At 38.4% G+C, this 17,089-nt stretch overlaps 1 protein-coding gene across 1 annotated transcript; it reads left to right on the forward strand.

Moving 5' to 3' along the window:
* Positions 1 to 251: 251 nt before the first annotated feature.
* LOC125481322 (dynamin-like 120 kDa protein, mitochondrial) lies at positions 252 to 15,150 on the forward strand (the record flags this gene model as incomplete). Its single annotated transcript, XM_048592713.1, has 5 exons — positions 252 to 331; positions 9,178 to 9,318; positions 9,699 to 9,815; positions 11,193 to 11,286; positions 15,040 to 15,150. Coding segments are annotated over 5 exons (543 nt in total), but the record flags the coding sequence as incomplete, so codon positions are not given.
* Between the last annotated feature and the right edge of the window lie 1,939 nt (positions 15,151 to 17,089).

The following is a 17,089-nucleotide window of genomic DNA, read 5'->3' on the forward strand; positions in this document are numbered from 1 at the left end:
AGTGGAAAAGAAAGGATAAATGTTAGTGAATTAAAATTTTTCTTGAAAAGAAAGGAAATCAAATTTGGGAATACATTTTCTGCTTGTGCAGCTTAGACTTAAGAAAGCACAGATGAAAATGGCTCTCTACGTTTTATTATCATGTAAAATGCCATATTTTAGATCATACACAAGGGAGTATCTAAATGGAATGAGAATAGCTAATGTGAGGGATGTCATTCTAATCATGTATTCCTCATTTATCTTAATAGCTGAGTCTATAATTCATGATATGGTGGGACCAAATTGGCAAGAAAGGTGGTTCTACTGGAAATCACGATCTCAGGAACAGGTGAGATAAATGCATTTAATATATCTAGCATATGCTAATTCTCCATTCTTCCAAAGGTTGAGACTATTTCTATAAGAGCAAACTGAACAGAAAATGGGGACCGGTAATTGCCTTGTCCCTGTATTTCCACATTTGAAAATGAATTACATGCTTGGTAGAAGGTACTGAGCTTGAAGATGAGAATATGTGCTTTTTCTTTTGCTTAAGCCCCAGCAATCAATTAGATTGCTTCTCTGCTCAATATATTTTTGGGAACAGAGAAAGGTGAAATTAATGGATAGAGTTTTCTTATTTGGTATTTTGTTCAAAAACATTGTTCTAAAAGTTCTTGACTTAATGTGCATGTAAAGGCGGCACAGGGTTGAGTGGCATTTTGACTGTAATTGGTATGTGCATGTTACATATCAGTTCATGTGTACAAGTATATACTCTGAGGTTGCATGAAAGTACACTCCTCCTGTGCATGGAGAAATTGCAGGCAATTTGCTTTAAATTCATTTATGATATTAATGCATTAATTTGCTGTTCAAGTTTCTATAGTCTTGACCAGAAATTAATATTTTTATCTGTTTCAAAGCTTCAGTTAAATTTTATCAGGATTACAGTAGTAGAACAGTAGCAAACTTTTTGTGCCAATCCCACTGAATGTGAATGTTCCTTGATGTGTTAAATGCCAAAGGAAACATCCTTGGAGGATTCATGTAAGCTGCATTGTGAAGCTTGTGTTCACCGGTCTTGTGGAATTACAGATGATGCTGTATCGCAGATGAGAGTGAAGGCATTTTTGGAATGTGCAACCTAAGAATAGATAGGAAAGGTTGAGTCTGCTGAAGATAGCCAAGTTTGTTCTAAAAGTAGTAACTTGGTTGAGAGTTGATAGTTGTTATAGGAAAATTACAGTTACCCAAAATTTGGGAAAAACACTGGAGTATAGTGGTAATGAAAGTTGCAGTAATTTCTGAGAGTTACCACGTCGGTGCCAAAGCAGAATTTTATGTGACAACACAGAATGGAGCTGGAAGAGTACAGCAGGCCAGGCAACATCAGAGGAGCAGGAAAGTTGACCTTTCGGGTCGGGACCCTTCTTCAGAAATGAGGGACGGGGGAAGGGAGCTCCGAAATAAATGGAGAGAGGTGAGGTGAGGCTGGGGAAGGTAAGTGGGATGGGGATGATCCCATTCTGTAAGCAAGTACATAGAAAGGCAATGTGGCTGTAGTACTTGGTTTGCTTCAGTATTTGGTCGAATTTTATGTGGGTGCGTTGGGGGTATGTAGAAGAAAAAGAAGGGGTGGTGACTCAAGGCAGAAATAGTGAGAAAAAGAGAACAAATTACTTGGGAAAGAATGAGCTCCCATGTTCTGCAGAAAGAGTTCCAGAAATTACGATAGGAGATTAAGGAAAAATGGTGTCAAAGCATGCATATCATGAGCATGCTACTAATGCCATCTGCTGGACAGTTAAGGAACAGCCAGAACTATGTAAAAAGTGCAGGTCAGCAGATTAAAGAAACCTTCCTGAGGCATACAGAATCTATTTCTAAATTAATTCACAAAATGTGGGCATCACTGGCTGTGCCATTATGTCCATTACCCTCAAGAAGATGACAGTGAGCTGCCGCCTTGAACTGCGATGGTCCATTTGGTGTGTGTATGCGCACAATGCCATTAGGGAGGGAGTTTCCAGCATTTTAACCCAGTGACATTGAACTGATCGTGGTATAGTTCCAAGTGAGAATGATGACTGACTTGGAGGAGAGCTTTCGAATGATGGAGGTGTTCCCATGTATTGGCTGACCCTGTCCTAGATAGTAGTGGTGATGGATTTGGAAGGTGCAGGAGCCTTACTGAATTTCTAGTGAGGTGGGAAGGAGTGAATGGTTTTGACTGTAGTGCCAATCAAGAAAGCTGCTTTGTCCTCAATGGTGTTAAGCTGCTTGAGCATTGTTGGAGCTGCACTTATCCAGGCAAGTGGGGAGTATTCCATCGCATTCCCGACTTGCACCTGACTTTGGATGGTCAGGAGGTAAATTGCTCGCTGTGAGACTCCTAGCTTCTGACCTGGTCTTGTAGCTGCAATACTTGTGTGACTGATTCAGTTTCTGGTCCACGGTAATCAACAGGATATTCACAGTGGGGGTTCAGTGATAGTGATGCAAGTGAAAGGTCCAAACCAAACATTCAAGATTAGGATATTTAATTCAATGTAAACCATGTCCAGCAAACAAGAGAAAAAAGGACAGAAAGATGGGATAAAGACAGACAAAAAAAAGTTATTTGTAAAGTTGCCCAATGATAATTAAAAGTTGTAAAAAGAAATTTGGGGTCAGCATTAACCAAGATAGTCATATCACTGATAATTCACTCATGTCCTTTAGAGAAGGAAATCTGCCACCCTTGGTCTGATCTACGTGTAACTCTAGACCCACAGCAATCTGGTCAACTTTTAACCATCTCTGAAGTGGCCTAGCATGCCACCCAATTGCATCAAACTGCTATGAGAAAGGAATGTAACTTGATGAACCACTTGGCACTGAAAATGACAACAACAAAGACAGTATTGTCCACCCTGTAGTTCATGTCTTATTTGGCCAGCTTAGACTTCGAGTCATAGCCATATAGCATGGAAACCAACCCTTCAGTCCAACTCATCCATGCTGAACCAGGTTTCCCAAACTAAACTAGTCCCACTTGCCTGCATTTGGCCCATATCCCTCTAAGCCTCTCCTATTCATGTACCTGTTCAATTTTTTTTTGTAACTGTACTTGCATCTACCACTCCCTCTGGCAGTTCATCTGACTTGTTCTGCTTTTTGTTGATAAGGCAATTTTCCATTTCTGCCAAGCAAATGTTAGTGTTGGTTTGAAGAGAAAGCAAAAGAGTGAATTAAACTAAATGACTTGTAAAACAATAACTGCAGATTTTGAGTCAAATTATTTGGTTTTGGATAGGTCCTGAATTTCCTTATTAAGGAAATAGAACGCAAAGCAATTTATTGCACTGTCCAGCTTTGGTGCCCCCATCTGAAGAATGACAGAGTTTTGGTCACTTGAGAATGCATGCATTTCTTTAACTGTTTTGAGCACATATGCATTATCCAAGTATCAAAATGAGTTAAGTTAATGATTGCAAAATATTATGCAATGAATAAGATATTTTTCTGCGTATAATTACAGGATCCCAAATAAGATTTTGAAGTTCACTTTAATTTTAATTGAAAGACCTAAGATGATTACAGTTATAGATTGAGTTTGAGAGAAGGAATCTAAAGGTTTACTAGCCCTAAGTGGTTACAAGACCCGTCGATGTACAAATCTGTTTACGCAAATTGTACAGAATTTGTTCAGTTTATCATAACAAGCCTGAAAGAAATTATACATTGGAAAAGCAGTTTTGTTTTCAGTTGATCTGATTCAAGACACCACTTTGCAGTGCTGGTTGACTGGGTACACTTGTGCTGTTGTCTGAAGTTCTTCCATTCTTATACATCGAACGGCTAACTTTTGTTGCTTATTAACCCTTGGTCACCACTTCCTCTGATCGTGCACAGCAGGTATTGTGAACTTTAATTGGCTTATTAGTGCATGAACAGTTCATAGTAAATCTTTGATTAATTTATTAACATCTGCTTAATTCTTAATTAGTTTCTTTAAAAGTAATTACAATTTTAGTGCTATCACTTCCTACAGACTGCTGAGTCATTCTTTGACATCACTTTATCAGATCATCTGTTTAGTATTCCTGTGATGAGAGGTTCTCTTATTGAAACATGAAATTCTTAAGGGACTTCACAGTGTTGAAGCTGGGAGGCTGTTGCCCACGCATAACACATCTAGAATGCAGGGCCCACTCAGAATAAGGGTTCAGCATGTTCAAGGTGGAAATTGATTTGGATTTTAAGGGAATCAAGCAATTTGGAGCTATTCAAGGACAGAGGAGTTGAGGCAGATGATCACCCATGATACAGCTTGTGAAGGACACTCTCCACATGAAGACAGAGCTTTATCTTCACAAGATCTGTACAGTGGTCACTCTAACAGCCTTAAAATCTCATACGGAGAAGTATATCTGCGACTGGTGAATTAGTGAGGATGGGGCCAACTTTATTTTTCCTACCACACACTCTGACAGCTGTATCCTTCAGGACTCAGACTGAGGGAATGGTGGTGCTATCAAGCCACTCTTGGTGAAAATGTTATTGTGTCCTTGAATAACAGCATTTTACCTCCAAAGCATTTTCACATTTGTTAACCTAAATTTACATTGGCTTGACCATAAAAACAATAAACCCATGATCTTACTTCTGCTATGAGCCGTTTGACTTTCTTCCTCACAGGAAGTATTTTGTAACTAGCCACAATCAGACAGAATATAGTTTATATTGCGTACATTTATTATGTGCAAATAACAACGTCCCTGAAAGCGAGAAGAATGTAAGTAATGAGAGAGTTCCCATTCTGTGCCTGCGTGGTTCCGATGATGTCCTGACACAAGCATGGTGATGCCAACTGTCCAGGGTCTGCCTGTGCACGTCCTGGCCTATGAGAAACCGACAACTATTCTGCACATGACAGTGCAAATGTTTCACGGATGTCGGCAAACAGCATTTTTTTGAATTCCACCGATGTACAACACTCTGTTTTGCTTTGATTGAGAAGGCTTTGCTTGCTGACACTGCAGAGCATGTTCATTAGCCTTTGTCTGAAAGTCTGTGCAAATACACTGACAATTATAGGCTGTAAGTAAAAAGAAATGGAGGCAATCAAATCAGCACAATGTGACAAGTTCTTGAAGATGGAGAGAGAGCTGAAACCGTGCATTCTAATTGTTCGGGAGAAGTATCGTTACCCATTTACTTAGCTGAAAAATCTGACTCTCAAAGGAGAGGATAGCAGCTGAGTATGTCTGCTGATCACTTGTGGCAAGTTGTTTGTTGTAGTGTGTGTCGAGGAGGAAGCTGGTTCCCTCAAAGAAGATTATCTATCAGTTTAACTTAAATGGGGGTATGGTGTGGTGGAGAGGGAGTTGGTGATAGGAGAGATGGGACACAGTATTGGGTGGGAGGGAGTTCATGATGGAGATCTGAGGGGTACAGGGCTTGCAGCTTGCACATGTGCAGCTTGGCCTATGTCTGTGTCATACTGGCAACCATTTTGGATATGCACAGTGCAAGTGTTTCATGGATGGTAACAGGGTGAGTGCGTAATTCTTATTTTGATCCAAATGGATAGCTTCGATGCTGGCATTCTCAAAAATCCAGAGAATCAAGTGAATCTCTCCAACTGGAAACAGAAACAGTAATAGTTCTTGTCTTTTCTAGAACTGTCAGCATTGTGTACCATTAGCTTTCATCAAGTTACTGACCTCTTGTGGCGGCTGTTCAACTAAATTTGATTCTCTGAAGATGAAAAGATTGGAACATAATATGTAATATTGTATTACAATGCTGATGCAAAGTTTCATCAAGGAATATGCTGGTCTGTTCTCATACTTGTGTTATGCCTCACTGGGGTAGCACGCAATCAGGCCCTGCTGTCCCTGAAGTTGTCACAAAAATTAGAGATTTTTAAAAGTAGGCAGAATTTCCCAATTGTCTTTCAGACCCAGGTTACAGAAAACAATGACTGACGGCTGTTTTATTACAAAGAGATTTTAGCTACACATGGTCAATTATGAACTGTCGACCTATAACTCTACCAATTAAAATTCTAATCCCTTTATAAACTCCCTCTGTACTTGCATGTACATGGAAAAACATGGTTATTATGGGCAAGCAGAAAGACTGGGAAGGCAGTTCAGTGGCTACTGTCCAAATGCTTGCTGAGATGATGCTGTCTAGTTTTATTCTCCAGATACTTTCTCTTGTTTTGTAGGAGATGCAGGGTTACTGGTTCCCACTAAGCAGGTATTTGACTAAAATGTCACAGCCAGGTTTGTTTCCTTGAAAGCTGTCTTTGCTTCTGCCAGAACGTTTACTCTCAAAGCTGTTCAGTTACCTGGTGCTACTCTATTATTAACAGGCTGAAGGCCTTTGTCATCCACAGACCAATCAGTTAGTTGTTGCCAGCCAAATCTCCACATGTATGCACCCCTTGGCTCTAGCGTGTCTGTAAATTAGGCCTTAACTACCACATGAATAGGCAACTATGTAAACAATGCTTGCAATGAGTGTCAGGTTACTTGTTTTTAAAGTGTGCACCAATTCTTCAACAATCCTTTTTAAAAATCAATTTTCCCATTTCAAAACATAATCAAAATACAGAAAATTAGAAAGGTACGGTCTTTACACTAGACGCCCATAAGATATTTAAAGATAAAAGTGATGAACTTTCAATCACAATACTTTATAAAATGATTTCCAATTTTAAAAGAAACCAGCAATTAAATTAATGGATGACATGCATTTGGGTAGATTTGTGTGGCATTACTCCAAAATCTGCTGGGATAAATTTGAGGCATTTGGCTTCAATACAGTTGTTACCTTGAGAATTGCTGAGTATTTCATGCCAAATGTATGAATATATGAAATAGGAGTAGGAGTAAACCATTTGCCCCATCGAGCCTACTTTTGCCATTTGATAAGGTCACAGCTGATTTGATTGTGGGATCAACTCCACTCTCCTGTCTACCCTTAGACTCTTCACCAACAAAAGAGTCAATCTAACTCGGAGTTTACCCATACTCAAGGACCATGTCTCCACTGCTTTCAGGCAAGAAAATTCACAAAAATGCAAATCTGAGAGAAAAAGAAACATTCTCATCTCTGTCTTAAATTGAAGTCCTTTTATATCTAAACTGTGTCCCCTGGTTATTGTTCCTCCCGTAGGAATGATGAAAGTAATTTCAACATCAGCCTTATTGAGTCCCCTCAAAAGATTGTGTTTCAATAATATAATTTCTCTTTTTAAATTCCAATGGATACAGACCCAACTTGTGTAACATTTCCTCCTTTGTAAAATAAGAAGGTAACCTTTTCATCCCAAGAATGAATCAAGTGAATCTTCTCTGAACTGCTTCCAATTCATTTATGCGTTTTATTAAGCAAGGAGAACAAAACTGTAGATATCCCTTAGGCATTACACCAAAAGTCCTAGATACCTGTAACAAAACCTCCCAATTTGTAGTTATGAGGAAGGGTCACCAGACCCAAAACGTTAACTTGGATTTTTCTTCACAGATGCTGCCAGACCTGCTTAGCTTTTCAAGCAATTTCTGTTTCTGTTTATGATTTACAGCATCCACAGTTTGTTCAGTTTTTATTCCCTACTTTGTACTCCATTCTCCTTGCAATAAATAACAGCGTTTCACGAGTAGCCCTTATCACGTACTGCACCTGCGTACTCACTTCTTTGATTCATGTACCAGGACACCCTGTGAAGCACATTTACTGCTATGGTGGATGACCTCGTGAGATAATTATACAGTCTTAAACGGCTTCATTTTTAATCATGTAACTTGAGTTGCCTCTTAAGTGATACCCATCAGTGAAGAACGTAACTGTATTGTAAGATAGGATTTACATGCTTTCGGAAAGGCAAGGACTGATTAGGGGATAGTCAGCATGGTTTTGTGCAAATGAACTGGTATCTCACAAACTTGATTGAGTTTTCTGAGGAAGTAACCAAAACGTTTGAGAGCAGAGTAGTAGACATTGTTTATATGGACTTGAATAAAGCCTTTGACAAGGTTCCGCATAGAGTAATTAGTAAAGTTAGATCGCATGGGATTCAGGGTGAGTTTGCCAATTGGATAGAAAATTAGCTTCACAGTAGGAGGCATAGGGTTTATTTTCAGACTGGAGGCCTGTGACCAGCAGTGTTCTGCAGGGATTGGTGCTGGGTCCACTTTCGTTTGTCATTTATATAAATGACTTGGATGAGAATTTAGAAGGCATGGTTAGTAAGTTTGCAGATGACACCAAAATTGGTGGTATAGTGGACAATGAAGAAAGGTATCTAAGAATACAAACTGATCTTGATCATTTGGGTTAAAGGGGTTAGGAGTGGCAGATGGTGTTTAGTTTGGATAAACGTGAGGTATTGCATTTCTGTAAACCAAATGAGGGCAGGGCTTATACAGGTAATGGTAGGGCCCTGCGTAGTGTTGTGGAACAGAGAGACTTGGGTGTTCAAGTACATAATTCTTTGAAATTTGCATCACAGGTAGATAGGGTGGTTATGAAGACACTTAGCACCTTTGCCTTCGTTGCCCAGACCTTTGAGTATAGGAGTTGGAACGTCATGTTGAGGTTGTACAGGGCATGGGGGGGGGGGGGGGGTCCTCTTCTGGAGTACCGTTCGCACTTCTGGGTGTCCTGCTAGAGGAAAGATATTAATAAATTGGAGGGGGTTCAGAAAAAAGTTACCAGGATGATGCCAGGAATGGAGGGTTTGAATTATAAAATTTGGCTGGATGGGCTGGGACTTCTTTTAGCTGGAGTGTAGGAGATTGAGGGATGACCTCATAGAGGTTTATAAAATCATGAGGGGCATAGATAAGGTGATTAGCAAGGGTCTTTTCCCTGTGTGGGGAACTTCAAAACTATGGGGCATATTTTTAGGGTGGGGGATTGAGTTTTTAAAAAGGACATGAGGCAACTTTTTTGTTTAAACACAGTGATTCATGTGTGGAATGAATTGACAGAAAAAGTTACAACATTTAAAAGACATTTGGATCAGTACATGAATGCGAAAGGTTTGGAGGGATCTGGGCCAAACACAGGCAAATTGTTAGTTTGCTAGTTCAGTTGGTAGGTGTGGACTAGTTGGAGTGAAGGTTATGCTTCCATGCTGTGTGGCTCTATTCCGACACTTGAATGACATTTAACAGAATACGTTCTCTCCTCTAGCACATTAGAAATGAAACCAAAAGTGAATTGGAGCGATTGTTAAAGATTAATGAAGATCACACAGCTTATCTTGCCAACGATGAAGTCACGACAGTTCGTAAAAATCTGGAAGCAAAAAATGTAGATGTGGACACCATTCTGGTAAGTGAAGGTCAACAAATCTTTAAATATTTCATTTAGTTTCCATGTCAAACAAAATATGCATGAGCTGATATGCTTTACTATTTGTTTCATTCAATACCACTCTTTGTTGAAAATTTATTAGTTATTTTGAAGGTGAGGTTTTTTTGAACCAATGGTACAATTTGAAAGAGCATGTACTCTAGCTTCAAGTTTTGCTTATGAACGACAATTTGTGTGGAAAGCTTCCTTTTTAGGAAGCCAGATGTGATAGGATAATTCCAATTAAACAATGTTTGTAATGTTCTTAAACTGACTACTGTTCCCGAAGAACCACATATTTTCTTGTTGCGAAACATAACTGATATCAACAACTGCCTTACGTTTTCATTTTTTTATAGATTAAAGATACTTGGCACCAAGTTTACCGAAAACACTTCTTGAAGAAATCACTGAATCATTGTAATCTTTGTAGAAGAGGTTTCCACTATTACCAAAGGCATTTTGTTGACTCTGAGGTATGAAAAAGGGTAACACAAAGGAAATATGAATGTCCTCAAAACATTCTATTGAGGGCAGCCAAACGTTGGAAGCAAATTGCAGTTATGATCCTAAGATTTTTAACTGATGTTTTTGTGTTCAGTACTATATAAACTGTAATATTATGCTGTCAGGCTGAGATCAACAACATTAAGACTTTGCATATTGGAGAACAATTTGGAATAAATGCATTTTACTGGTGCTGACTTTTTAAAATACTTTGCATTGCTTAATATCATGGATGGCCATAGTCTTTGCTGTCAGAACCTGATTGTGACATCACTAACAGTAACATCACACTCTCGGATTGAATGTGGGGTGAGTGTGTCCCTTGCAGTTGTAGCAACAAAGTGCAGCCTTTATTTTCTCTAACTTCTCTTTATCTCATTTTATGTTGCCTCATGGATCATGTTTGTCAAAATAACAATGATTACAGTGGATCTAGATCCAGCACCAACCATGGCAGTTTATAGTAGTAAAAGCAAACGTGAAAGCTTAGCAGTGCTAATTGGCATCTTTTTTTTTAAATGACTATTGTGTTTTATGGGACATTGAAAGCATTTACAATTAGATATTTTCTGAAGACTTCAAATGTATAATATCTCGGGACAGATTATTCTAATTAAAACTGCTGCATTCCATTTGAAGGCAAAAGTGACCGATAATTGAGATCTATTAATGGTCTTTAACTAGAGTCTCTGCTATAGTGAAGCATGTTTCATAGGGCAATAAAATGTTAAAGTACTCAGCTACACTATGATATGGACAGTTTTAAACAAGCACTTAAATTGGAGTTCAAATGTTCACGAGTCTTAATTTGTACATAGAGTTTGTTGAAAATCAATATATGTTGGAGAATTCAATTTGCTCGTATTTCTGCAGGTATCTCTTGTTTTTTTTTCTGTAATTTATTAATGCATATTGTCTTTTCACTGAGGATCTGCATTAAATTTTCTCTGTACTGATGAGGTTTAGCTTGCTGAGTGGGAGCCTTGGGTTCCGATATATAGTTTTAAACTACTGACAAAGAGGTGCTGCAACACAATTTTATCTGCTCACAAATTGACACTGAGGGAGCAACTTTGATTTCAGAGTTAATGTCCGAAATGGAAAAGTTTCTGCTGGTGCAGAAAGCATTTGTTTAATGATGTTGGAGCAGAGTAGCAAGACTTTGATGTTGCATCGGCAATGTTATACCTAACCTGCTTGATATTTGACTCACTGCCAAAAGCGGAAACCGTTTCATTTTCCACCACTAAAATCCGTGGCTATAATCACAAAGACTGAAGTGAAACATAGGTGAATTAAGGATTGTCATACTGTCTCTCTTCTCTTCCCCTTCCATGGCTCCACAGCTGGATTGCAATAATGTTATCCTGTTCTGGCGTATTCAACGAATGCTAGCTATTACAGCAAACACACTCCGCCAACAGCTAACAAATACTGAAGGTTAGTTAAGATCCTGTTTATGATGAAATATGCATCAGGAACAACAATTAGTATTTATATTGCATCTTTTAATGTACTAAAATGTCCCAAGTCACTTTACAGGAGTGTTTAAAAACAAAAACAAAGTTTGATGCCAATTCAAACAAGGTAATAAATGAAGGTAAATAAATTCAGGCAGATAAACATCTTGAAGAAAACAAAAAGGCAAGACAGAGGGTTAGGAATAAAATTCTAGAGCATAGTGCATAGCTAGCTGCATGTACAGCTGCTAATAGTGAAACAATTAAAATCTGGGATGATTAGGAGGCCAGAATAGAGGAACGTAGATACTTTGGAAGGTTGTGGGGCTGGAGGAAATTATAGAGATAAGGATAGTTAAAGCTGTGGAATGATTTTAAAACAAAAGTGAGAATTTTAAAATAGAGGTGTTTCCTAACTTGGATCCAATATAGATTTTTAGAAAGGAGGTGCTGGGTGACTTGGTGTGGCTAACAGTACACGTAGCAGAGTTTTGGATGACCTCCAGTTTAGGAAGGTGGATGTGGCAAGTTGGCCATTGGCACACTGGGGCAGTCACCTAGAAGTAACATAGTTGAGGTATTCAGCAATACATGAGACAGTCTGGCAATGTTATGAAGTGGAAATGGGCAGTCTTCGAGATGGTGTAAATATTTGGTCAGAAACTCATCAAGTAGTCATATATGAAGCAAGATTACAAACAAAGTTCAGCCCGAGATAGTTAGATGATTTGGATAGCTAAGGAATAGTTTTATCTAAACACAAGACAATGGCTTTGATCATCCCAATTCTTAAGTGGTTGAAATTTTGCTCATCTAGTATGAGGTGTTGGGAAAGCAAACCAATAATTTAGAGCTGTTCGGAGGAATCAAGACCAGTGGTGGTGATGTAGAGTTGGATCTTATCAGCATATATGAGAAACCTGATGCTGTACTTTCAACTCCTGTCACTGAGGGGCATATTGGAGATGATCACTAACAAGGAGTTGAACCTTTAATGATACCAGAGGTAATGGTGTGCAAGCTGGATGATTCTTTTCTCAAGATTACACGAAAGCACTTGGAGCCAGATGAATGCAGCTTCCCCACATTGAATGTCATTGGAAAGCTTCAAATGAGGAAGGCGTGGTCAACTGTGTCAAAGTCTGCAGTTAGGTTCAGAAGAACAAAGTGGGATAATTTACCCATATCGCAATCACATAGAATGTGACTTTAGTGATAGCCATTTTATTACTGAGGTAGTGACAGAAACACGATTGAAGGGGCCTTGCACTTTGGGAGGTAAAAACATGTGCAGGCTCTGTGGAAAGCAAAGATTGGAAATGGTATGATAGTTTGCAAAGTTCATGATATGCTAAGAGTTGGTGATTTAAGGAGTGGGGTGAAAATAGATTTATAAGAGAGTCGAGTATCTGAGGAAAGAGGCAAGTTAACAACATCAGCCAACAGGGGAGCCAGGAAAAATAACTCTACCGCTATGTTTCAGATCTGTGAAAAATACAACTAATTTGGAATTTACATCTAAATAAACTGAGAGTCTGAAATGAAAAGATTAATTATTCACTTGTTATTACTTGTAGGTGTACAAAGATAATGCTATGAAGTTGGTGCATAGGCTGTCATATTTTTGTGAAAAGTGTTCAACCTTCAAGTTGGACACCAATTATTTTTCAATTTGGTAACATCAATTTGTGATCATGATTAGATATTTCTTGTATAAATGTTCTCTCAAGATTATAAGTAATTTGTATGTTCATCCTCTGAAAAGTAGAAGTGGAAAATAATTGGAGTTGCTTACTGTGTTGTCTTTGAAGTGTGATCCAGTATGCATTTGGATAAGTTTTGACATATCAATTTTCTGACCTCACCCACATGAAACTGTACTAATTGATCAAGCTATTAACACTGAGTTTCATTTTTGCATTTTGTCAGTGTGATATTGTATGAGACAGTGGACAGGATTACAAGAAAATGCTGTTGGTAGTTTCACTGGCAATACAATCCTGGCAATATTCTTGTAAATCTTTTCTGAACCATTTCAAGTTTCACAGCATCCTTCTTATAGCACGGAGACCAGAGTTGCATGCAGTATTCCAAAAGTGGCCTAACCAATGTCCTGTACTTCTGCAACATGACTTCCTAACTCCTATTCTCAATACACTCATCTGTTGTCTGTATCTTACAGTGGCTCTGATTGTAATTTACAGACAACAGATGAGTGTATTGAGAATAGGAGTTAGGAAGTCATGTTGCAGAAGTACAGGACATTGGTTAGGCCACTTTTGGAATACTGCATGCAATTCTGTTGCAATGTTGCTAAAGATACATGATAGAAAATAGTAATCCAGGGAAAGTACTGTACACAACTGATTTTCACAACACTTACTCTTAATCTTAAAAGGAATTTATTTTGTATATACAGAACTTAGTGTTTTTAAAGAAATCAAAAACGTGTAAAATATGTAAGATAATTTTTGAAAAGTTTCTTGTAAAAATGATTTGGATGAAAATACAGAAGGCATGATTAGGAAGTTTGCGGATGACACCAAAATTGATGGCATTGTAGACAGTGAAGAAGGTTTTCTAAGAATCCAAAGGGATCTTAATCAAATGGGTCAATAGCTGAAAAATGGCAGATGAACTTCAAACTGGATAAATGCAAGGTATTGCATTTTGGTACAACAAACAAGGGTAGGGCTTATACAATTAATGGTAGGGCCTTGGATAGTGCTGTGGAGCAGAGGCACCTAGGGTGCAGGTACATAATTCTTTAAAGTTTGCATCAGGTATCGACAGGATGGTCAAGAAGACATTTGGCACACTTGCCTTCATTGCTCAGTCTTTTGAGTAAAGGAGTTGGGATGTAATGTTGAGGTGGTACAGTACATTGGTGAGGCCTCTTCTGGAATACTGTGTCCAGTTCTGGCCATCCAGTTATAGGAAGGATATTACCAAGCTGGAGAGGGTTCAGAAGAGATTTACCAGGATATTGCCAGGAATGGAAGGGTCGAGTTATAAGGAAAGGCTGGATAGGCTGGGACTTTATCACTGCAGCATAGGAGCTTGCGAGGTGACCTGATAGAAGTTTATAAAATAATGAGAGGTATAGATAGAGTTGATGGTAGTTGTCCTTTACGTAGGATGGGGAATTTCAAGACTAGGGGACACATTTTTAATGTGAGAAGAGTGAGATTTAAAAAAGATATGAGCAATTTTTTTTACACAGGGTGGTTCACATGTGAAATGAACTTTCTGATGAAGTGGTGGATACGATTACACTTACAACATTTGACAGACATTTAGTTGGATATGTGAATAGGAAAGGTTTGGAGGGATACAGGCCAGGAGCATGAATGTGGGACTAGTTTAGTTTGGGATTATGTTCAGCATGGACTTGTTGGACTGAAGAGTCTGTTTCCGTGCTGTATGAGTCTATAACTATGACTGTATTAGTGAAAGACTACTATGTACATATATTTGTTATACAATAAGTAATAGCTAATTTAATTCTCACGTGACTGGCAACATTCTGTGGTAGGTTAAGTATCTGCAGATATATATTGCTCATTACCTAGCTGGCAGCATAGAGCCCATATCTAAAACTGACTCAATGTAATTCATTGCTACCACAAGAGCAACTGTTTAATGGATACGATGTTGCACACTTAATTCTTTGAAAAATCACCATTCATCAAGATCTTAAAATCTAAATACCTGTGCTTTCCACCAATGCCAGTGAGACGTCTTGAAAAGAATGTAAAGGAAGTGTTGGAGGACTTTGCTGAAGATGATGCTAAAAAGGTTCAGCTGCTGACAGGAAGGAGAGTTCAACTAGCAGAAGACCTCAGTGAGTAATACTTTATACTTGTGCTGTCTGACTACATTGTTTCATTAATTCGATATGATCTCAAAGTGTTTGAGATATTTTCACTAACCTGATTCAGAGCTATCTAGTACATGAACATTTATACAAACATACTTTTGATTTTCCTGAATGCTTGTTTTAGAGATAAGAATCATTTGTCTTGCAGTGTGGTTATTTTGGATTCAAGCAAAGAGTTTTCAGTTTGCAGTAGCTATTTTATAAGAGTTCATAAGTTGATTTGTTAAAAGCATGAATTTGCATTTTTGACTATAAACCATAACCAAGTCAAACATATTTGCTAGGTGATAATATGAACTTGCATTTTAGTTTAGTTTTGTTTCAAATTACTTATAGCTGTTAACTATCGTTGAGTTATAAATTTTTACGTTAATGATTGACGCAATTTTTTTGTTAAATAATATTCAGTTGAAATACTTTATTCAAGTCTATAGGTGACATTTATTTATTTTAATAATTTTTAAAATGCCTACAGCTGTCGTTTTATTCACCCCTTTTATGCCTGTTTTGTATGAGAGAGCCTATGATTTGCTATAGCAAAGCAATGAGTGATGGCTGTTGTTAGTCTTGCTGTGTTATTTTCATCTCCCTGGAGGTACAAGCTGATAAAGGGAAATAAGGATGAACAAGGCAAGCAACTGTGTATCGCCTTAACCAATCAGATTAAAAAAAGTAAAATTAATAGTATAAAAACTGAGAGAGAAGTGATATTTAGTAGATGAATGAAATGACAAATAAGTTGCAGAAAGAGGCATGAACCAAGGGTAGGAAAGCTTGGATTAAGAATGGGAAAGAAGTTTAAAGAAATGCATTATTTATAATTTTACATTATTAAAATCTCCAAAAACAACTGAGACCAGAGAAAATGTTCCTACACATTTTCAGAAGTTAATTTTCAGTGCCCATGTAGGTTCATTGATAGTAATGAATGAGTACCACAATGCTAACAGAATCTCTTGAAAACTAATTTAGGTTTAACCCATAGTTGAACATCAGAGAAAAGGTGAGAGTATCTGAACTTGACATCAAAACACATGTAACCAAGTTTGGCATCTAGGAGCCCGAGCAAAATTGGTGTGAAAATCAGTGAAACAGTCACTGCTGTTTGGAGTCAGACCTTGCACAAAGGAAAGAGATTATGGTTGTTAAAAGTTGGTCATTTCTGCAGGGATTTTCCAGAATATTTTCTAATCAACCTTTTCAGAGACGTTAGTGCACACCTCTGGAGCAGGTGGGACTTGAACCTGGGTCTCCTGACTCAGTAGGTACAGCTCCGCAGGATAGTGTCCTCGGCTCAGTCATCTTCAGCTGTTTCATTAATGTCCTTTCCTCCATCATAAAGTCAGAAGGGAGGATATTTGCTGCTGATTGCATTATGTTTAGCACCATTTGTGACGCCTCAGATACTGAAGCAGTCCAAATGCAGCAGGGCCTGGATAATATCCAGGCTTGGGCTGACAGGTATTATTTGAACCACAGAAGTGCCAAGCAATGACTATATCTCCAACAAGATAGCATTTAACCATTGCCACTTGACATCCAATTGCTATCATTGAGTCCCCAGTGTCAACATTCTAAGGGTTACAATTGACCAGCAGCTGAGTTGGAGTAGCTATTTGAAATAATGTGGTTACAAGAGAAGGTCAGGAATCCTGACTTCCCCAAACCTTGAACAGCTCCAACAACACTCAGAAGTTTGACACCCTCCAAAACAAAGCAGGCTATTTAATTGGCAACGCATTCACAAACATTCTTCCCTCCACCACTGACACATAGTCGTAGCAGTGTGTACTATCTATAAGGTGCACTGCAGAAATTCACTAAACTGTTTTGACAGAACCTTCCAAACTGATGACCGCACCATCTAGAACAACAACAGCAGCAAAGTCATCGCAATACCGCC

Source organism: Rhincodon typus, unplaced genomic scaffold (genome assembly GCF_021869965.1).
Source record: "Rhincodon typus isolate 14 unplaced genomic scaffold, sRhiTyp1.1 hic_rhity00001701, whole genome shotgun sequence".
In the NCBI taxonomy this organism is placed as follows: Eukaryota; Metazoa; Chordata; class Chondrichthyes; order Orectolobiformes; family Rhincodontidae; genus Rhincodon; species Rhincodon typus.